Source organism: Scyliorhinus torazame, chromosome 4, assembly GCF_047496885.1.
Source record: "Scyliorhinus torazame isolate Kashiwa2021f chromosome 4, sScyTor2.1, whole genome shotgun sequence".
Lineage (NCBI taxonomy): Eukaryota > Metazoa > Chordata > Chondrichthyes > Carcharhiniformes > Scyliorhinidae > Scyliorhinus > Scyliorhinus torazame.
The window spans coordinates 363,010,217-363,033,248 of NC_092710.1; the positions used below are offsets into that span (position 1 = coordinate 363,010,217).

At 53.4% G+C, this 23,032-nt stretch overlaps 1 protein-coding gene across 1 annotated transcript in view; it reads left to right on the forward strand.

Annotated features, from left to right (window-relative positions):
• LOC140411222 (MAM domain-containing glycosylphosphatidylinositol anchor protein 1-like) overlaps positions 1-23,032 on the forward strand; it is an 875,194-nt gene that overhangs the window by 722,474 nt on the left and 129,688 nt on the right. Inside the window, exon 14 of the mRNA XM_072500330.1 lies at positions 22,801-22,962. Within this exon, the coding sequence (XP_072356431.1) occupies positions 22,801-22,962 (162 nt within the window). The remainder of the gene's footprint in view (positions 1-22,800; positions 22,963-23,032) is intronic.

Consider the following 23,032-nt stretch of genomic DNA (forward strand, 5'->3'; position numbering starts at 1 on the left):
TGACGTGGGTGTGACTGTGATGTGGGTGAGACTGTGATGTGGGTGACACTGATGTGGGTGACACTGTGATATGGGTGTGACTGTGATGTGGGTGTGACTGTGATGTGGGTGTGACTGTGATGTGGGTGTGACTGTGACGTGGGTGTGACTGTGACCTGGGGGTGACTGTGACGTGGGTGTGACTGTGATCTGAGTGACACTGTGATGTGGGTGACACTGATGTGGGTGACACTGTGATGTGGGTGTGACTGTGATGTCGGTGTGACTGTGATGTGGGTGTGACTGTGATGTGGGTGACACTGTGATGTGGGTGACACTGATGTGGGTAACACTGTGATGTGGGTGACACTGTGATGTGGGTGACACTGTGATGTGGGTGACACTGATGTGGGTGACACTGTGATGTGGGTGTGACTGTGATGTCGGTGTGACTGTGACGTGGGTGTGACTGTGATGTGGGTGACACTGTGATGTGGGTGACACTGATGTGGGTGACACTGTGATGTGGGTGAAACTGTGATGTGGGTGACACTGATGTGGGTGACACTGTGATGTGGGTGACACTGTGATGTGGGTGTGACTGTGATGTGGGTGTGACTGTGATGTCGGTGTGAATGTGACGTGGGTGTGACTGTGATGTGGGTGTGACTGTGATGTGGGTGACACTGATGTGGGTGACACTGTGATGTGGGTGTGACTGTGATGTCGGTGTGAATGTGACGTGGGTGTGACTGTGATGTGGGTGACACTGTGATGTGGGTGACACTGATGTGGGTGACACGGTGATGTGGGTGTGACTGTGATGTCGGTGTGACTGTGACGTGGGTGTGACTGTGATGTGGGTGACACTGTGATGTGGGTGACACTGATGTAGGTGACACGGTGATGTGGGTGTGACTGTGATGTGGGTGTGACTGTGACGTGGGTGTGACTGTGATGTGGGTGTGACTGTGATGTGGGTGACACTGATGTGGGTGACACTGTGATGTGGGTGTGACTGTGATGTCGGTGTGAATGTGACGTGGGTGTGACTGTGATGTGGGTGACACTGTGATGTGGGTGACACTGATGTGGGTGACACGGTGATGTGGGTGTGACTGTGATGTCGGTGTGACTGTGACGTGGGTGTGACTGTGATGTGGGTGACACTGTGATGTGGGTGACACTGATGTGGGTGACACTGTGATGTGGGTGAAACTGTGATGTGGGTGACACTGATGTGGGTGACACTGTGATGTGGGTGACACTGTGATGTGGGTGTGACTGTGATGTGGGTGTGACTGTGATGTGGGTGTGACTGTGATGTGGGTGACACTGTGATGTGAGTGTGACTGTGATGTGGGTGTGACTGTGATGTGGGTGTGACTGGGATGTGGGTGTGACTGTGATGTGGGTGTGACTGGGATGTGGGTGACACTGTGATGTGGGTGTGACTGTGATGTGGGTGTGACTGTGATGTGGGTGTGACTGTGATGTGGGTGTGTCTGTGATGTGGGTGACACTGTGATGTGGGTGTGACTGTGATGTGGCTGTGACTGAGATGTGGGTGTGACTGTGATGTGGGTGTGACTGGCATGTGGGTGTGACTGTCCTGTGGGTGTGACTGTGACGTGGGTGTGACTGTGACGTTGGTGTGACTGTGATGTTGGTGTGACTGTGATGTGGGTGTGACTGTGATGTGGGTGACACTGTGATGTGGGTGACACTGTGATGTCGGTGTGACTGTGATTTGGTTGTGACTGTGACGTGGGTGTGACTGTGATGTGGGTGACACTGTGATGTGGGTGTGACTGTGATGTGGGTGTGACTGTGATGTGGGTGAGACTGTGATGTGGGTGTGACTGTGATGTGGGTGTGACTGTGACGTGGGTGTTACTGTGATGTGGGTGCGACTGATGTGGGTGACACTGTGATGTGGGTGTGACTGTGATATGGGTGTGACAGTGATGTGGGTGACACTGTGATGAGGGTGTGACTGTGATGTGGGTGACACTGTGATGTGGGTGTGACTGTGATGTGTGTGTGACTGTGATGTGCGTGTGACTGTGCTGTGGGTGACACTGTGATGTGGGTGTGACTGTGATGTGGGTGTGACTGTGATGTGGGTGTGACTGTGATGTGGGTGTGACTGTGATGTGGGTGTGACTGTGATGTGGGTGACACTGTGATGTGGGTGACACTGTGATGTGGGTGTGACAGTGATGTGGGTGTGACTGTGATGTGGGTGTGACTGTGATGTGGGTGACACTGTGATGTGGGTGTGACTGTGATGTGGGTGTGACTGTGATGAGGGTGACACTGTGATGTGGGTGTGACTGTGATGTGGGTGTGACTGTGATGTGGGTGTGACTGTGATGTGGGTGTGACTGTGATGTGGGTGTGACTGTGATGTGGGTGACACTGTGATGTGGGTGACACTGTGATGTGGGTGTGACAGTGATGTGGGTGTGACTGTGATGTGGGTGTGACTGTGATGTGGGTGACACTGTGACGTGGGTGTGACTGTGATGTGGGTGACACTGTGATGTGGGTGACACTGATGTGGGTGACACTGTGATGTGGGTGTGACTGTGATGTCGGTGTGACTGTGATGTGGGTGTGACTGTGATGTGGGTGACACTGTGATGTGGGTGACACTGCTGTGGGTAACACTGTGATGTGGGTGACACTGTGATGTGGGTGACACTGTGATGTGGGTGACACTGATGTGGGTGACACTGTGATGTGGGTGTGACTGTGATGTCGGTGTGACTGTGACGTGGGTGTGACTGTGATGTGGGTGACACTGTGATGTGGGTGACACTGATGTGGGTGACACTGTGATGTGGGTGAAACTGTGATGTGGGTGACACTGATGTGGGTGTGACTGTGATGTGGGTGTGACTGTGATGTGGGTGTGACTGTGATGTGGGTGTGACTGTGATGTGGGTGACACTGATGTGGGTGACACTGTGATGTGGGTGTGACTGTGATGTCGGTGTGAATGTGACGTGGGTGTGACTGTGATGTGGGTGACACTGTGATGTGGGTGACACTGATGTGGGTGACACGGTGATGTGGGTGTGACTGTGATGTCGGTGTGACTGTGACGTGGGTGTGACTGTGATGTGGGTGACACTGTGATGTGGGTGACACTGATGTGGGTGACACTGTGATGTGGGTGAAACTGTGATGTGGGTGACACTGATGTGGGTGACACTGTGATGTGGGTGACACTGTGATGTGGGTGTGACTGTGATTGGGTGTGACTGTGATGTGGGTGTGACTGTGATGTGGGTGTGACTGTGATGTGCGTGACACTGATGTGGGTGTGACTGTGATGTGGGTGACACTGTGATGTGAGTGTGACTGTGATGTGGGTGTGACTGTGATGTGGGTGTGACTGGGATGTGGGTGTGCCTGTGATGTGGGTGTGACTGTGATGTGGGTGACACTGTGATGTGGGTGTGACTGTGATGTGGGTGTGACTGTGATGTGGGGGTGACTGTGATGTGGGTGTGACTGTGATGTGGGTGACACTGTGATGTGGGTGTGACTGTGATGTGGCTGTGACTGAGATGTGGGTGTGACTGTGATGTGGGTGTGACTGGCATGTGGGTGTGACTGTCCTGTGGGTGTGACTGTCATGTGGGTGTGACCGTGACATGGGTGTGACTGTGACGTGGGTGTGACTGTGACGTGGGTGTGACTGTGACGTGGGTGCAACTGTGATGTGGGTGACACTGTGATGTGGGTGTGACTGTGATGTGGGTGTTACTGTGATGTGGGTGTGACTGTGATGTGGGTGTGACTGTGATGTGGGTGACACTGTGACGTGGGTGACACTGTGACGTGGGTGTGACTGTGACGTGGGTGTGACTGTGACGTGGGTGTGACTGTGACGTGGGTGTGACTGTGACGTGGTTGTGACTGTGATGTGGCTGTGACTGTGATGTGGGTGTGACTGTGATGTGGGTGTGACTGTGACGTTGGCGTGACTTTGACGTGGGTGTGACTGACGTGGGTGTGACTGTGATGTGGGTGACACTGTGATGTGGGTGTGACTGTGATGTGGGTGAGATTGTGATGTAGGTGTGACTGATGTGGGTGACACTGTGATGTGTGTGTGACTGTGATGTGGGTGACACTGTGATGTGGGTGTGACTGTGATGTAGGTGCGACTGATGTGGGTGACACTGTGATGTGGGTGTGACTGTGATGTGGGTGACACTGTGATGTGGGTGACACTGTGATGTGGGTGACACTGTGATGTGGGTGTGACTGTGATGTGGGTGTGACTATGATGTGGGTGACACTGTGATGTGGGTGACACTGTGATGTGGGTGTGACTGTGATGTGGGTGTTACTGTGATGTGGGTGACACTGTGATGTGGGTGACACTGTGATGTGGGTTTGACTGTGATTTGGGTGTGACTGTGACGTGGGTGTGACTGTGATGTGGGTGACACTGTGATGTGGGTGTGACTGTGATGTGGGTGTGACTGTGATGTGGGTGAGACTGTGATGTGGGTGTGACTGTGATGTGGGTGTGACTGTGACGTGGGTGTGACTGTGACGTGGGTGCGACTGTGATGTGGGTGCGACTGATGTGGGTGTGACTGTGATGTGGGTGTGACAGTGATGTGGGTGACACTGTGATGAGGGTGTGACTGTGATGTGGGTGACACTGTGATGTGTGTGTGACTGTGATGTGGGTGTGACTGTGATGTGGGTGTGACTGTGATGTGGGTGACACTGTGATGTGGGTGTGACTGTGATGTGGGTGTGACTGTGACGTTGGCGTGACTGTGACGTGGGTGTGACTGACGTGGGTGTGACTGTGATGTGGGTGACACTGTGATGTGGGTGTGACTGTGATGTTGGTGTGACTGTGATGTGGGTGAGACTGTGATGTAGGTGCGACTGATGTGTGTGACACTGTGATGTGGGTGTGACTGTGATGTGGGTGACACTGTGATGTGGGTGTGACTGTGATGTAGGTGCGACTGATGTGGGTGACACTGTGTTGTGGGTGTGACTGTGATGTGGGTGACACTGTGATGTGGGTGACACTGATATGGGTGTGACTGTGATGTGGGTGTGACTATGATGTGGGTGACACTGTGATGTGGGTGACACTGTGATGTGGGTGTGACTGTGACGTGGGTGTGACTGTGATGTGGGTGACACTGTGATGTGGGTGACAATGTGATGTGGGTGTGTCTGTGATGTGGGTGACACTGTGATGTGGGTGACACTGTGATGTGGGTGTGACTGTGATGTGGGTGTGACTGTGATGTGGGTGACACTGTGATGTGGGTGACACTGTGATGTGGGTGTGACTGTGATGTGGGTGTGACTGTGACGTGGGTGTGACTGTGATGTGGGTGACACTGTGATGTGGGTGACACTGTGATGTGGGTGTGACTGTGATTTGGGTGTGACTGTGACGCGGGTGTGACTGTGACGTGGGTGTGACTGTGACGTGGGTGTGACGGTGACGTGGGTGCGACTGTGATGTGGGTGCGACTGATGTGGGTGACACTGTGATGTGGGTGTGACTGTGATGTGGGTGTGACTGTGATGTGGGTGTGACTGTGATGTGGGTGACACTGTGATGTGGGTGTGACTGTGACGTGGGTGTGACTGTGACGTGGGTGTGACTGTGACGTGGGTGTGACTGTGACGTGGGTGTGACTGTGATGTGGGTGTGACTGTGATGTGGGTGTGACTGTGATGTGGGTGTGACTGTGACGTTGGCGTGACTTTGACGTGGGTGTGACTGACGTGGGTGTGACTGTGATGTGGGTGACACTGTGATGTGGGTGTGACTGTGATGTGGGAGAGATTGTGATGTAGGTGCGACTGATGTGGGTGACACTGTGATGTGTGTGCGACTGTGATGTGGGTGACACTGTGATGTGGGTGACACTGTGATGTGGGTGTGACTGTGATGTGGGTGTGACTATGATGTGGGTGACACTGATGTGGGTGACACTGTGATGTGTGTGTGACTGTGATGTGGGTGTGACTGTGACGTGGGTGTGACTGTGACGTTGGTGTGACTGTGATGTTGGTGTGACTGTGATGTGGGTGTGACTGTGATGTGGGTGACACTGTGATGTGGGTGACACTGTGATGTGGGTGTGACTGTGATTTGGGTATGACTGTGACGTGGGTGTGACTGTGATGTGGGTGACACTGTGATGTGGGTGTGACTGTGATGTGGGTGTGACTGTGATGTGGGTGAGACTGTGATGTGGGTGTGACTGTGATGTGGGTGTGACTGTGACGTGGGTGTGACTGTGACGTGAGTGCGACTGTGATGTGGGTGCGACTGATGTGGGTGACACTGTGATGTGGGTGTGACTGTGATGTGGGTGTGACTGTGATGTGGGTGTGACAGTGATGTGGGTGACACTGACGTGGGTGTGACTGTGACATGGGTGTGACTCTGACGTGGGTGTGACTGTGATGTGGGTGTGACTGTGATGTGGGTGACACTGTGATGAGGGTGTGACTGTGATGTTGGTGACACAGTGATGTGTGTGTGACTGTGATGTGGGTGTGACTGTGATGTGGGTGTGACTGTGAAGTGGGTGACACTGTGATGTGGGTGTGACTGTGATGTTGGTGTGACTGTGATGTGGGTGAGACTGTGATGTAGGTGCGACTGATGTGTGTGACACTGTTATGTGGGTGTGACTGTGATGTGGGTGACACTGTGATGTGGGTGTGACTGTGATGTAGGTGCGACTGATGTGGGTGACACTGTGATGTGGGTGTGACTGTGATGTGGGTGACACTGTGAAGTGGGTGACACTGATATGGGTGTGACTGTGATGTGGGTGTGACTATGATGTGGGTGACACTGTGATGTGGGTGACACTGTGATGTGGGTGTGACTGTGACGTGGGTGTGACTGTGATGTGGGTGACACTGTGATGTGGGTGACACTGTGATGTGGGTGTGACTGTGATGTAGGTGCGACTGATGTGGGTGACACTGTGATGTGGGTGTGTCTGTGATGTGGGTGACACTGTGATGTGGGTGACACTGTGATGTGGGTGACACTGTGATGTGGGTGTGTCTGTGATGTGGGTGTGACTGTGATGTGGGTGACACTGTGATGTGGGTGTGACTGTGATGTGGGTGTGACTGTGACGTGGGTGTGACTGTGATGTGGGTGACACTGTGATGTGGGTGACACTGTGATGTGGGTGTGACTGTGATTTGGATGTGTCTGTAACGTGGGTGTGACTGTGATGTGGGTGACACTGTGATGTGGGTGTGACTGTGATGTGGGTGTGACTGTGATGTGGGTGAGACTGTGATGTGGGTGTGACTGTGATGTGGGTGTGACTGTGACGTGGGTGTGACTGTGACGTGGGTGTTACTGTGACGTGGGTGTGACTGTGATGTGGGCGCGACTGTGATGTGGGTGCGACTGTGATGTGGGTGACACTGTGACATGGGTGTGACTGTGACGTGGGTGTGACTGTGATGTGGGTGTTAGTGTGATGTGAGTGTGACTGTGATGTGGGTGTGACTGTAATGTGCGTGTTACTGTGACGTGGGTGTGACTGTGATGTGGGTGACATTGTGATGTGGGTGACACTGTGATGTGGGTGACACTGTGATGTGGGTGTGACTGTGATTTGGGTGTGACTGTGACGCGGGTGTGACTGTGACGTGGGTGACACTGTGATGTGGGTGTGACTGTGATGTGGGTGTGACTGTGATGTGGGTGTGACTGTGACGTGGGTGTGACTGTGACGTGGGTGTGACTGTGATCTGAGTGACACTGTGATGTGGGTGACACTGATGTGGGTGACACTGTGATGTGGGTGTGACTGTGATGTCGGTGTGACTGTGATGTGGGTGTGACTGTGATGTGGGTGACACTGTGATGTGGGTGACACTGATGTGGGTAACACTGTGATGTGGGTGACACTGTGATGTGGGTGACACTGTGATGTGGGTGACACTGATGTGGGTGACACTGTGATGTGGGTGTGACTGTGATGTCGGTGTGACTGTGACGTGGGTGTGACTGTGATGTGGGTGACACTGTGATGTGGGTGACACTGATGTGGGTGACACTGTGATGTGGGTGAAACTGTGATGTGGGTGACACTGATGTGGGTGACACTGTGATGTGGGTGACACTGTGATGTGGGTGTGACTGTGATGTGGGTGTGACTGTGATGTGGGTGTGACTGTGATGTCGGTGTGAATGTGACGTGGGTGTGACTGTGATGTGGGTGTGACTGTGATGTGGGTGACACTGATGTGGGTGACACTGTGATGTGGGTGTGACTGTGATGTCGGTGTGAATGTGACGTGGGTGTGACTGTGATGTGGGTGACACTGTGATGTGGGTGACACTGATGTGGGTGACACGGTGATGTGGGTGTGACTGTGATGTCGGTGTGACTGTGACGTGGGTGTGACTGTGATGTGGGTGACACTGTGATGTGGGTGACACTGATGTAGGTGACACGGTGATGTGGGTGTGACTGTGATGTGGGTGTGACTGTGACGTGGGTGTGACTGTGATGTGGGTGTGACTGTGATGTGGGTGACACTGATGTGGGTGACACTGTGATGTGGGTGTGACTGTGATGTCGGTGTGAATGTGACGTGGGTGTGACTGTGATGTGGGTGACACTGTGATGTGGGTGACACTGATGTGGGTGACACGGTGATGTGGGTGTGACTGTGATGTCGGTGTGACTGTGACGTGGGTGTGACTGTGATGTGGGTGACACTGTGATGTGGGTGACACTGATGTGGGTGACACTGTGATGTGGGTGAAACTGTGATGTGGGTGACACTGATGTGGGTGACACTGTGATGTGGGTGACACTGTGATGTGGGTGTGACTGTGATGTGGGTGTGACTGTGATGTGGGTGTGACTGTGATGTGGGTGAAACTGTGATGTGAGTGTGACTGTGATGTGGGTGTGACTGTGATGTGGGTGTGACTGGGATGTGGGTGTGACTGTGATGTGGGTGTGACTGGGATGTGGGTGACACTGTGATGTGGGTGTGACTGTGATGTGGGTGTGACTGTGATGTGGGTGTGACTGTGATGTGGGTGTGTCTGTGATGTGGGTGACACTGTGATGTGGGTGTGACTGTGATGTGGCTGTGACTGAGATGTGGGTGTGACTGTGATGTGGGTGTGACTGGCATGTGGGTGTGACTGTCCTGTGGGTGTGACTGTGACGTGGGTGTGACTGTGACGTTGGTGTGACTGTGATGTTGGTGTGACTGTGATGTGGGTGTGACTGTGATGTGGGTGACACTGTGATGTGGGTGACACTGTGATGTCGGTGTGACTGTGATTTGGTTGTGACTGTGACGTGGGTGTGACTGTGATGTGGGTGACACTGTGATGTGGGTGTGACTGTGATGTGGGTGTGACTGTGATGTGGGTGAGACTGTGATGTGGGTGTGACTGTGATGTGGGTGTGACTGTGACGTGGGTGTTACTGTGATGTGGGTGCGACTGATGTGGGTGACACTGTGATGTGGGTGTGACTGTGATATGGGTGTGACAGTGATGTGGGTGACACTGTGATGAGGGTGTGACTGTGATGTGGGTGACACTGTGATGTGGGTGTGACTGTGATGTGTGTGTGACTGTGATGTGCGTGTGACTGTGCTGTGGGTGACACTGTGATGTGGGTGTGACTGTGATGTGGGTGTGACTGTGATGTGGGTGTGACTGTGATGTGGGTGTGACTGTGATGTGGGTGTGACTGTGATGTGGGTGTGACTGTGATGTGGGTGACACTGTGATGTGGGTGACACTGTGATGTGGGTGTGACAGTGATGTGGGTGTGACTGTGATGTGGGTGTGACTGTGATGTGGGTGACACTGTGATGTGGGTGTGACTGTGATGTGGGTGTGACTGTGATGAGGGTGACACTGTGATGTGGGTGTGACTGTGATGTGGGTGTGACTGTGATGTGGGTGTGACTGTGATGTGGGTGTGACTGTGATGTGGGTGTGACTGTGATGTGGGTGACACTGTGATGTGGGTGACACTGTGATGTGGGTGTGACAGTGATGTGGGTGTGACTGTGATGTGGGTGTGACTGTGATGTGGGTGACACTGTGACGTGGGTGTGACTGTGATGTGGGTGACACTGTGATGTGGGTGACACTGATGTGGGTGACACTGTGATGTGGGTGTGACTGTGATGTCGGTGTGACTGTGATGTGGGTGTGACTGTGATGTGGGTGACACTGTGATGTGGGTGACACTGCTGTGGGTAACACTGTGATGTGGGTGACACTGTGATGTGGGTGACACTGTGATGTGGGTGACACTGATGTGGGTGACACTGTGATGTGGGTGTGACTGTGATGTCGGTGTGACTGTGACGTGGGTGTGACTGTGATGTGGGTGACACTGTGATGTGGGTGACACTGATGTGGATTACACTGTGATGTGGGTGAAACTGTGATGTGGGTGACACTGATGTGGGTGTGACTGTGATGTGGGTGTGACTGTGATGTGGGTGTGACTGTGATGTGGGTGTGACTGTGATGTGGGTGACACTGATGTGGGTGACACTGTGATGTGGGTGTGACTGTGATGTCGGTGTGAATGTGACGTGGGTGTGACTGTGATGTGGGTGACACTGTGATGTGGGTGACACTGATGTGGGTGACACGGTGATGTGGGTGTGACTGTGATGTCGGTGTGACTGTGACGTGGGTGTGACTGTGATGTGGGTGACACTGTGATGTGGGTGACACTGATGTGGGTGACACTGTGATGTGGGTGAAACTGTGATGTGGGTGACACTGATGTGGGTGACACTGTGATGTGGGTGACACTGTGATGTGGGTGTGACTGTGATTGGGTGTGACTGTGATGTGGGTGTGACTGTGATGTGGGTGTGACTGTGATGTGCGTGACACTGATGTGGGTGTGACTGTGATGTGGGTGACACTGTGATGTGAGTGTGACTGTGATGTGGGTGTGACTGTGATGTGGGTGTGACTGGGATGTGGGTGTGCCTGTGATGTGGGTGTGACTGTGATGTGGGTGACACTGTGATGTGGGTGTGACTGTGATGTGGGTGTGACTGTGATGTGGGGGTGACTGTGATGTGGGTGTGACTGTGATGTGGGTGACACTGTGATGTGGGTGTGACTGTGATGTGGCTGTGACTGAGATGTGGGTGTGACTGTGATGTGGGTGTGACTGGCATGTGGGTGTGACTGTCCTGTGGGTGTGACTGTCATGTGGGTGTGACCGTGACATGGGTGTGACTGTGACGTGGGTGTGACTGTGACGTGGGTGTGACTGTGACGTGGGTGCAACTGTGATGTGGGTGACACTGTGATGTGGGTGTGACTGTGATGTGGGTGTGACTGTGATGTGGGTGTGACTGTGATGTGGGTGTGACTGTGATGTGGGTGACACTGTGACGTGGGTGTGACTGTGACGTGGGTGTGACTGTGACGTGGGTGTGACTGTGACGTGGGTGTGACTGTGACGTGGTTGTGACTGTGATGTGGCTGTGACTGTGATGTGGGTGTGACTGTGATGTGGGTGTGACTGTGACGTTGGCGTGACTTTGACGTGGGTGTGACTGACGTGGGTGTGACTGTGATGTGGGTGACACTGTGATGTGGGTGTGACTGTGATGTGGGTGAGATTGTGATGTAGGTGTGACTGATGTGGGTGACACTGTGATGTGTGTGTGACTGTGATGTGGGTGACACTGTGATGTGGGTGTGACTGTGATGTAGGTGCGACTGATGTGGGTGACACTGTGATGTGGGTGTGACTGTGATGTGGGTGACACTGTGATGTGGGTGACACTGTGATGTGGGTGACACTGTGATGTGGGTGTGACTGTGATGTGGGTGTGACTATGATGTGGGTGACACTGTGATGTGGGTGACACTGTGATGTGGGTGTGACTGTGATGTGGGTGTTACTGTGATGTGGGTGACACTGTGATGTGGGTGACACTGTGATGTGGGTTTGACTGTGATTTGGGTGTGACTGTGACGTGGGTGTGACTGTGATGTGGGTGACACTGTGATGTGGGTGTGACTGTGATGTGGGTGTGACTGTGATGTGGGTGAGACTGTGATGTGGGTGTGACTGTGATGTGGGTGTGACTGTGACGTGGGTGTGACTGTGACGTGGGTGCGACTGTGATGTGGGTGCGACTGATGTGGGTGTGACTGTGATGTGGGTGTGACAGTGATGTGGGTGACACTGTGATGAGGGTGTGACTGTGATGTGGGTGACACTGTGATGTGTGTGTGACTGTGATGTGGGTGTGACTGTGATGTGGGTGTGACTGTGATGTGGGTGACACTGTGATGTGGGTGTGACTGTGATGTGGGTGTGACTGTGACGTTGGCGTGACTGTGACGTGGGTGTGACTGACGTGGGTGTGACTGTGATGTGGGTGACACTGTGATGTGGGTGTGACTGTGATGTTGGTGTGACTGTGATGTGGGTGAGACTGTGATGTAGGTGCGACTGATGTGTGTGACACTGTGATGTGGGTGTGACTGTGATGTGGGTGACACTGTGATGTGGGTGTGACTGTGATGTAGGTGCGACTGATGTGGGTGACACTGTGTTGTGGGTGTGACTGTGATGTGGGTGACACTGTGATGTGGGTGACACTGATATGGGTGTGACTGTGATGTGGGTGTGACTATGATGTGGGTGACACTGTGATGTGGGTGACACTGTGATGTGGGTGTGACTGTGACGTGGGTGTGACTGTGATGTGGGTGACACTGTGATGTGGGTGACAATGTGATGTGGGTGTGTCTGTGATGTGGGTGACACTGTGATGTGGGTGACACTGTGATGTGGGTGTGACTGTGATGTGGGTGTGACTGTGATGTGGGTGACACTGTGATGTGGGTGACACTGTGATGTGGGTGTGACTGTGATGTGGGTGTGACTGTGACGTGGGTGTGACTGTGATGTGGGTGATACTGTGATGTGGGTGACACTGTGATGTGGGTGTGACTGTGATTTGGGTGTGACTGTGACGCGGGTGTGACTGTGACGGGGGTGTGACTGTGACGTGGGTGTGACGGTGACGTGGGTGCGACTGTGATGTGGGTGCGACTGATGTGGGTGACACTGTGATGTGGGTGTGACTGTGATGTGGGTGTGACTGTGATGTGGGTGTGACTGTGATGTGGGTGACACTGTGATGTGGGTGTGACTGTGACGTGGGTGTGACTGTGACGTGGGTGTGACTGTGACGTGGGTGTGACTGTGACGTGGGTGTGACTGTGATGTGGGTGTGACTGTGATGTGGGTGTGACTGTGATGTGGGTGTGACTGTGACGTTGGCGTGACTTTGACGTGGGTGTGACTGACGTGGGTGTGACTGTGATGTGGGTGACACTGTGATGTGGGTGTGACTGTGATGTGGGAGAGATTGTGATGTAGGTGCGACTGATGTGGGTGACACTGTGATGTGTGTGCGACTGTGATGTGGGTGACACTGTGATGTGGGTGACACTGTGATGTGGGTGTGACTGTGATGTGGGTGTGACTATGATGTGGGTGACACTGATGTGGGTGACACTGTGATGTGTGTGTGACTGTGATGTGGGTGTGACTGTGACGTGGGTGTGACTGTGACGTTGGTGTGACTGTGATGTTGGTGTGACTGTGATGTGGGTGTGACTGTGATGTGGGTGACACTGTGATGTGGGTGACACTGTGATGTGGGTGTGACTGTGATTTGGGTATGACTGTGACGTGGGTGTGACTGTGATGTGGGTGACACTGTGATGTGGGTGTGACTGTGATGTGGGTGTGACTGTGATGTGGGTGAGACTGTGATGTGGGTGTGACTGTGATGTGGGTGTGACTGTGACGTGGGTGTGACTGTGACGTGAGTGCGACTGTGATGTGGGTGCGACTGATGTGGGTGACACTGTGATGTGGGTGTGACTGTGATGTGGGTGTGACTGTGATGTGGGTGTGACAGTGATGTGGGTGACACTGACGTGGGTGTGACTGTGACATGGGTGTGACTCTGACGTGGGTGTGACTGTGATGTGGGTGTGACTGTGATGTGGGTGACACTGTGATGAGGGTGTGACTGTGATGTTGGTGACACAGTGATGTGTGTGTGACTGTGATGTGGGTGTGACTGTGATGTGGGTGTGACTGTGAAGTGGGTGACACTGTGATGTGGGTGTGACTGTGATGTTGGTGTGACTGTGATGTGGGTGAGACTGTGATGTAGGTGCGACTGATGTGTGTGACACTGTTATGTGGGTGTGACTGTGATGTGGGTGACACTGTGATGTGGGTGTGACTGTGATGTAGGTGCGACTGATGTGGGTGACACTGTGATGTGGGTGTGACTGTGATGTGGGTGACACTGTGAAGTGGGTGACACTGATATGGGTGTGACTGTGATGTGGGTGTGACTATGATGTGGGTGACACTGTGATGTGGGTGACACTGTGATGTGGGTGTGACTGTGACGTGGGTGTGACTGTGATGTGGGTGACACTGTGATGTGGGTGACACTGTGATGTGGGTGTGACTGTGATGTAGGTGCGACTGATGTGGGTGACACTGTGATGTGGGTGTGTCTGTGATGTGGGTGACACTGTGATGTGGGTGACACTGTGATGTGGGTGACACTGTGATGTGGGTGTGTCTGTGATGTGGGTGTGACTGTGATGTGGGTGACACTGTGATGTGGGTGTGACTGTGATGTGGGTGTGACTGTGACGTGGGTGTGACTGTGATGTGGGTGACACTGTGATGTGGGTGACACTGTGATGTGGGTGTGACTGTGATTTGGATGTGTCTGTAACGTGGGTGTGACTGTGATGTGGGTGACACTGTGATGTGGGTGTGACTGTGATGTGGGTGTGACTGTGATGTGGGTGAGACTGTGATGTGGGTGTGACTGTGATGTGGGTGTGACTGTGACGTGGGTGTGACTGTGACGTGGGTGTTACTGTGACGTGGGTGTGACTGTGATGTGGGCGCGACTGTGATGTGGGTGCGACTGTGATGTGGGTGACACTGTGACATGGGTGTGACTGTGACGTGGGTGTGACTGTGATGTGGGTGTTAGTGTGATGTGAGTGTGACTGTGATGTGGGTGTGACTGTAATGTGCGTGTTACTGTGACGTGGGTGTGACTGTGATGTGGGTGACACTGTGATGTGGGTGACACTGTGATGTGGGTGACACTGTGATGTGGGTGTGACTGTGATTTGGGTGTGACTGTGACGCGGGTGTGACTGTGACGTGGGTGACACTGTGATGTGGGTGTGACTGTGATGTGGGTGTGACTGTGATGTGGGTGTGACTGTGACGTGGGTGTGACTGTGACGTGGGTGTGACTGTGATGTGGGTGTGACTGTGATGTGGGTGTGACTGTGATGTGCGTGTGACTGTGACGTGGGTGTGACTGTGACGTGGGTGTGACTGTGACGTGGGTGTGTAGTGACGTGGGTGCGACTGTGATGTGGGTGCGACTGATGTGGGTGACACTGTGATGTGGGTGTGACTGTGATGTGGGTGTGACTGTGATATGGGTGTGACTGTGATGTGGGTGTGACTGTGATGTGGGTGACACTGTGACGTGGGTGTGACTGTGACATGGGTGTGACTGTGACGTGGGTGTGACTGTGATGTGGGTGTGACTGTGATGTGGGTGTGACAGTGATGTGGGTGACACTGTGATGAGGGTGTGACTGTGATGTGGGTGACACTGTGATGTGTGTGTGACTGTGATGTGGGTGTGACTGTGATGTGGGTGTGACTGTGATGTGGGTGGCACTGTGATGTGGGTGTGACTGTGATGTGGGTGTGACTGTGACGTTGGCGTGACTGTGACGTGGGTGTGACTGACGTGTTGTGTGACTGTGATGTGGGTGACACTGTGATGTGGGTGTGACTGTGATGTTTGTGTGACTGTGATGTGGGTGTGACTGTGATGTAGGTGCGACTGATGTGGGTGACACTGTGATGTGGGTGTGACTGTGATGTGGGTGACACTGTGATGTGGGTGACACTGTGATGTGGGTGCGACTGTGATGTGGGTGTGACTGTGATGTTGGTGACACTGTGACGTGGGTGTGACTGTGACATGGGTGTGACTGTGACGTGGGTGTGATTGTGATGTGGGTGTGACTGTGATGTGGGTGTGACAGTGATGTGGGTGACACTGTGATGAGGGTGTGACTGTGACGTGGGTGTGACTGTGATGTGGGTGTGACTGTGATGTGGGTGTGACAGTGATGTGGGTGACACTGTGATGAGGGTGTGACTGTGATGTGGGTGACACTGTGATGTGTGTGTGACTGTGATGTGGGTGTGACTGTGATGTGGGTGTGACTGTGATGTGGGTGGCACTGTGATGTGGGTGTGACTGTGATGTGGGTGTGACTGTGACGTTGGCGTGACTGTGACGTGGGTGTGACTGACGTGTTGTGTGACTGTGATATGGGTGACACTGTGATGTGGGTGTGACTGTGATGTGGGTGTGACTGTGATGTGGGTGAGACTGTGATGTAGGTGCGACTGATGTGGGTGACACTGTGATGTGGGTGTGACTGTGATGAGGGTGACACTGTGATGTGGGTGTGACTGTGATGTAGGTGCGACTGATGTGGGTGACACTGTGATGTGGGTGTGACTGTGATGTGGGTGACACTGTGATGTGGGTGACACTGTGATGTGGGTGCGACTGTGATGTGGGTGTGACTGTGATGTGGGTGACACTGTGATGTGGGTGACACTGTGATGTGGGTGTGACTGTGATGTGGGTGTGACTGTGACGTAGGTGTGACTGTGATGTGGGTGACACTGTGATGTGGGTGACACTGTGATGTGGGTGTGACTGTGATGTAGGTGCGACTGATGAGGCTGACACTGTGATGTGGGTGTGACTGTGATGTGGGTGACACTGTGATGTGGGTGACACTGTGATGTGGGTGTGACTGTCATGTGGGTGTGACTGTGATGTGGGTGACACTATGATGTGGGTGACACTGTGATGTGGGTGTGACTGTGTTGTGGGTGTGACTGTGATGTGGGCGCGACTGTGATGTGGGTGCGACTGTGATGTGGGTGACACTGTGACATGGTGTGACTGTGACGTGGGTGTGACTGTGATGTGGGCACGACTGTGATGTGGGTGACACTGTGATGAGGGTGTTACTGTGATTTGGGTGTTACTGTGATGTGGGTGTGACTGTGATGTGGGTGTGACTGTGATGTGGGTGTCACTGTGATGTGGGTGTTACTGTGATGTGGATGTGACTGTGATGTCGGTCTGACTGTGATGTGGATGAAACTGTGATGTGGGTGTGACTGTGATGTGGGTGTGACTGTGACGTGGGTGTGACTGTGATGTGGGTGACACTGTGATGTGGGTGACACTGTGATGTGGGTGACACTGTGATGTTGGTGTGACTGTGATTTGGGTGTGACTGTGACGTGGGTGTGACTGTGATGTGGGTGATACTGTGATGTGGGTGTGACTGTGATGTGGGTGTGACTGTGATGTGGGTGAGACTGTGATGTGGGTGTGACTGTGATGTGGGTGTGACTGTGATGTGGGTGTGACTGTGACGTGGGTGTGACTGTGATGTGGGTGTGACTGTGACGTTGGTTTGACTGTGACGTGGGTGTGACTGTGACGTGGGTGTGACTGTGACGTGGGTGTGACTGTGATGTGGGCGCGACTATGATGTGGGTGACACTATGATGTGGGTGACACTGTGATGTGGGTTTGACTGTGATGTGGGTGTGACTGTGACGTGGGTGTGACTGTGATGTGGGTGACACTGTAATGTGGGTGACACTGTGATGTGGGTGACACTGTGATGTGGGTGTGGCTGTGATTTGGGTGTGTCTGTGACGTGGGTGTGACTGTGATGTGGGTGACACTGTGATGTGGGTGTGACTGTGATGTGGGTGTGACTGTGATGTGGTTGAGACTGTGATGTGGGTGTGACTGTGATGTGGGTGTGACTGTGACATGGGTGTGACTGTGACGTGGGTGTGACTGTGACGTTGGTGTGACTGTGACATGGGTGTGACTGTGACGTGGGAGTGACTGTGAAGTGGGCGCGACTGTGATGTGGGTACGACTGTGATGTGGGTGACACTGTGACATGGGTGTGACTGTGACGTGGGTGTGACTGTGATGAGGGCACGACTGTGATGTGGGTGACACTGTGATGTGGGTGTTACTGTGATTTGGGTGTTACTGTGATGTGGGTGTGACTGTGATGTGGGTGTGACTGTGATGTGGGTGTGACTGTGATGTGGGTGAGACTGTGATGTGGGTGTGACTGTGATGTGGGTGTGACTGTGACATGGGTGTGACTGTGACGTGGGTGTGACTGTGACGTTGGGGTGACTGTGACATGGGTGTGACTGTGACGTGGGAGTGACTGTGACGTGGGTGCGACTGTGATGTGGGTACGACTGTGATGTGGGTGACACTGTGACATGGGTGTGACTGTGACGTGGGTGTGACTGTGATGTGGGCACGACTGTGATGTGGGTGACACTGTGATGTGGGTGTTACTGTGATTTGGGTGTTACTGTGATGTGGGTGTGACTGTGATGTGGGTGTGGCTGTGATGTGGGTGTTACTGTGATGTGGGTGTGACTGTGATGTGGGTCTGACTGTGATGTGGGTGACACTGTGATGTGGGTGATACTGTGATGTGGGTGTGACTGTGATGTGGGTGTGACTGTGACGTGGGTGTGACTGTGATGTGGGTGACACTGCGATGTGGGTGACACTGTGATGTGGGTGACACTGTGATGTGTGTGTGACTGTGATTTGGGTGTGACTGTGACGTGGGTGTGACTGTGATGTGGGTGACACTGTGATGCGGGTGTGACTGTGATGTGGGTGAGACTGTGATGTGGGTGTGACTGTGACGTGGGTGTGACTGTGACGTGGGTGTGACTGTGACGTTGGTGTGACTGTGCCATGGGTGTGACTGTGACGTTGGTGTGACTGTGATGTGGGCGCAACTGTGATGTGGGTGCGACTGTGATGTGGGTGCGACTGTGATGTGGGTGACACTGTGACATGGGTGTGACTGTGACGTGGGTGTGACTGTGATGTGGGCGCGACTGTGATGTGGGTCACACTGTGATGTGGGTGTTACTGTGATGTGGGTGTTACTGTGATGTGGGTGTGACTGTGATGTGGGTCTGACTGTGATGTGGGTGTTACTGTGATGTGGGTGTGACTGTGATGTGGGTGTGACTGTGATGTGGGTGTGACTGTGAAGTGGGTGTGACTGTGATGTGGGTGTGACTGTGATGTGGGTGTGACTGTGATGTGGGTGAGACTGTGATGTGGGTGTGACTGTGATGTGGGTGTGACTGTGACATGGGTGTGACTGTGACGTGGGTGTGACTGTGATGTTGGTGTGACTGTGACATGGGTGTGACTGTGACGTGGGAGTGACTGTGACGTGGGAGTGACTGTGATGTGGGTGTGACTGTGATGTGGGTGTGGCTGTGATGTGGGTGTTACTGTGATGTGGGTGTGACTGTGATGTGGGTCTGACTGTGATGTGGGTGACACTGTGATGTGGGTGATACTGTGATGTGGGTGTGACTGTGATGTGGGTGTGACTGTGACGTGGGTGTGACTGTGATGTGGGTGACACTGCGATGTGGGTGACACTGTGATGTGGGTTACACTGTGATTTGGGTGAGACTGTGATTTGGGTGTGACTGTGACGTGGGTGTGACTGTGATGTGGGTGACACTGATGCGGGTGTGACTGTGATGTGGGTGTGACTGTGATGTGGGTGAGACTGTGATGTGGGTGTGACTGTGACGTGGGTGTGACTGTGACGTGGGTGTGACTGTGACGTTGGTGTGACTGGGCCATGGGTGTGACAGTGATGTGGGTGTGACTGTGATGTGGGTGTGACTGTGATGTGGGTGAGACTGTGATGTGGGTGTGACTGTGACGTTGGTGTGACTGTGATGTGGGCGCAACTGTGATGTGGGTGCGACTGTGATGTGGGTGACACTGTGACATGGGTGTGACTGTGACGTGGGTGTGACTGTGATGTGGGCGCGACTGTGATGTGGGTCACACTGTGATGTGGGTGTTACTGTGATGTGGGTGTGACTGTGATGTGGGTGTTACTGTGATGTGGGTGTGACTGTGATGTGGGTCTGACTGTGATGTGGGTGTTACTGTGATGTGGGTGTGACTGTGATGTGGGTGTGACTGTGATGTGGGTGTGACTGTGACGTGGGTGTGACTGTGATGTGGGTGTTACTGTGATGTGGGTGTGACTGTGATGTGGGTGTGACTGTGATGTGGGTGTGAATGTGATGTGGGTGTGACTGTGATGTGGGCGTGACTGTGATGTGGGCGTGACTGTGATGTGGGCGTGACTGTGATGTGGGCGTGACTGTGATGTGGGTGTGACTGTGACGTTGGCGTGACTGTGACGTGGGTGTGACTGACGTGTTGTGTGACTGTGATATGGGTGACACTGTGATGTGGGTGTGACTGTGATGTGGGTGTGACTGTGATGTGGGTGAGACTGTGATGTAGGTGCGACTGATGTGGGTGACACTGTGATGTGGGTGTGACTGTGATGAGGGTGACACTGTGATGTGGGTGTGACTGTGATGTAGGTGCGACTGATGTGGGTGACACTGTGATGTGGGTTTGACTGTGATGTGGGTGACACTGTGATGTGGGTGACACTGTGATGTGGGTGCGACTGTGATGTGGGTGTGACTGTGATGTGGGTGACACTGTGATGTGGGTGACACTGTGATGTGGGTGTGACTGTGATGTGGGTGTGACTGTGACGTAGGTGTGACTGTGATGTGGGTGACACTGTGATGTGGGTGACACTGTGATGTGGGTGTGACTGTGATGTAGGTGCGACTGATGAGGCTGACACTGTGATGTGGGTGTGACTGTGATGTGGGTGAGACTGTGACGTGGGTGTGACTGTGACGTGGGTGTGACTGTGACGTTGGTGTGACTGGGCCATGGGTGTGACAGTGATGTGGGTGTGACTGTGATGTGGGTGTGACTGTGATGTGGGTGAGACTGTGATGTGGGTGTGACTGTGACGTTGGTGTGACTGTGATGTGGGCGCAACTGTGATGTGGGTGCGACTGTGATGTGGGTGACACTGTGACATGGGTGTGACTGTGACGTGGGTGTGACTGTGATGTGGGCGCGACTGTGATGTGGGTCACACTGTGATGTGGGTGTTACTGTGATGTGGGTGTGACTGTGATGTGGGTGTTACTGTGATGTGGGTGTGACTGTGATGTGGGTCTGACTGTGATGTGGGTGTTACTGTGATGTGGGTGTGACTGTGATGTGGGTGTGACTGTGATGTGGGTGTGACTGTGACGTGGGTGTGACTGTGATGTGGGTGTTACTGTGATGTGGGTGTGACTGTGATGTGGGTGTGACTGTGATGTGGGTGTGAATGTGATGTGGGTGTGACTGTGATGTGGGCGTGACTGTGATGTGGGCGTGACTGTGATGTGGGCGTGACTGTGATGTGGGCGTGACTGTGATGTGGGTGTGACTGTGACGTTGGCGTGACTGTGACGTGGGTGTGACTGACGTGTTGTGTGACTGTGATATGGGTGACACTGTGATGTGGGTGTGACTGTGATGTGGGTGTGACTGTGATGTGGGTGAGACTGTGATGTAGGTGCGACTGATGTGGGTGACACTGTGATGTGGGTGTGACTGTGATGAGGGTGACACTGTGATGTGGGTGTGACTGTGATGTAGGTGCGACTGATGTGGGTGACACTGTGATGTGGGTGTGACTGTGATGTGGGTGACACTGTGATGTGGGTGACACTGTGATGTGGGTGCGACTGTGATGTGGGTGTGACTGTGATGTGGGTGTGACTGTGATGTGGGTGAGACTGTGATGTGGGTGACACTGTGATGTGGGTGTGACTGTGATGTGGGTGTGACTGTGACGTAGGTGTGACTGTGATGTGGGTGACACTGTGATGTGGGTGACACTGTGATGTGGGTGTGACTGTGATGTAGGTGCGACTGATGAGGCTGACACTGTGATGTGGGTGTGACTGTGATGTGGGTGAGACTGTGATGTGGGTGTTACTGTGATGTGGGTGTGACTGTGATGTGGGTGTGACTGTGATGTGGGTGTGAATGTGATGTGGGCGTGACTGTGATGTGGGCGTGACTGTGATGTGGGCGTGACTGTGATGTGGGCGTGACTGTGATGTGGGTGTGACTGTGATGAGGGTGACACTGTGATGTGGGTGACACTGTGACATGGGTGTGACTGTGACGTGGGTGTGACTGTGATGTGGGCGCGACTGTGATGTGGGTCACACTGTGATGTGGGTGTTACTGTGATGTGGGTGTTACTGTGATGTGGGTGTGACTGTGATGTGGGTGTGACTGTGATGTGGGTGTTACTGTGATGTGGGTGTGACTGTGATGTGGGTCTGACTGTGATGTGGGTGTTACTGTGATGTGGGTGTGACTGTGATGTGGGTGTGACTGTGATGTGGGTGTGACTGTGACGTGGGTGTGACTGTGACGTGGGTGTTACTGTGATGTGGGTGTGACTGTGATGTGGGTGTGACTGTGATGTGGGTGTGAATGTGATGTGGGTGTGACTGTGATGTGGGCGTGACTGTGATGTGGGCGTGACTGTGATGTGGGCGTGACTGTGATGTGGGCGTGACTGTGATGTGGGTGCGACTGAGATGAGGGTGACACTGTGATGTAATTATTCTCTGTCCTCTCCCACAGGGTACTACATGTTTATTGAAGCTTCGAACCCTCGGAGACCCGGGGACAAGGCGCGCCTGCTGAGCCCCCTCTATAACGTCACCAAGAAAGTCAAGTTTGGAATGAATCGCGTTATTCCGTTCTGTGTAAACTTCTATTATCACATGTACGGGAAGCATGTCGGTGAGTAGATATAGCCAAGCTCTCAGAGCCATCGCTACGCCAACCACTGCTGACTCCAACAACTCCCTAC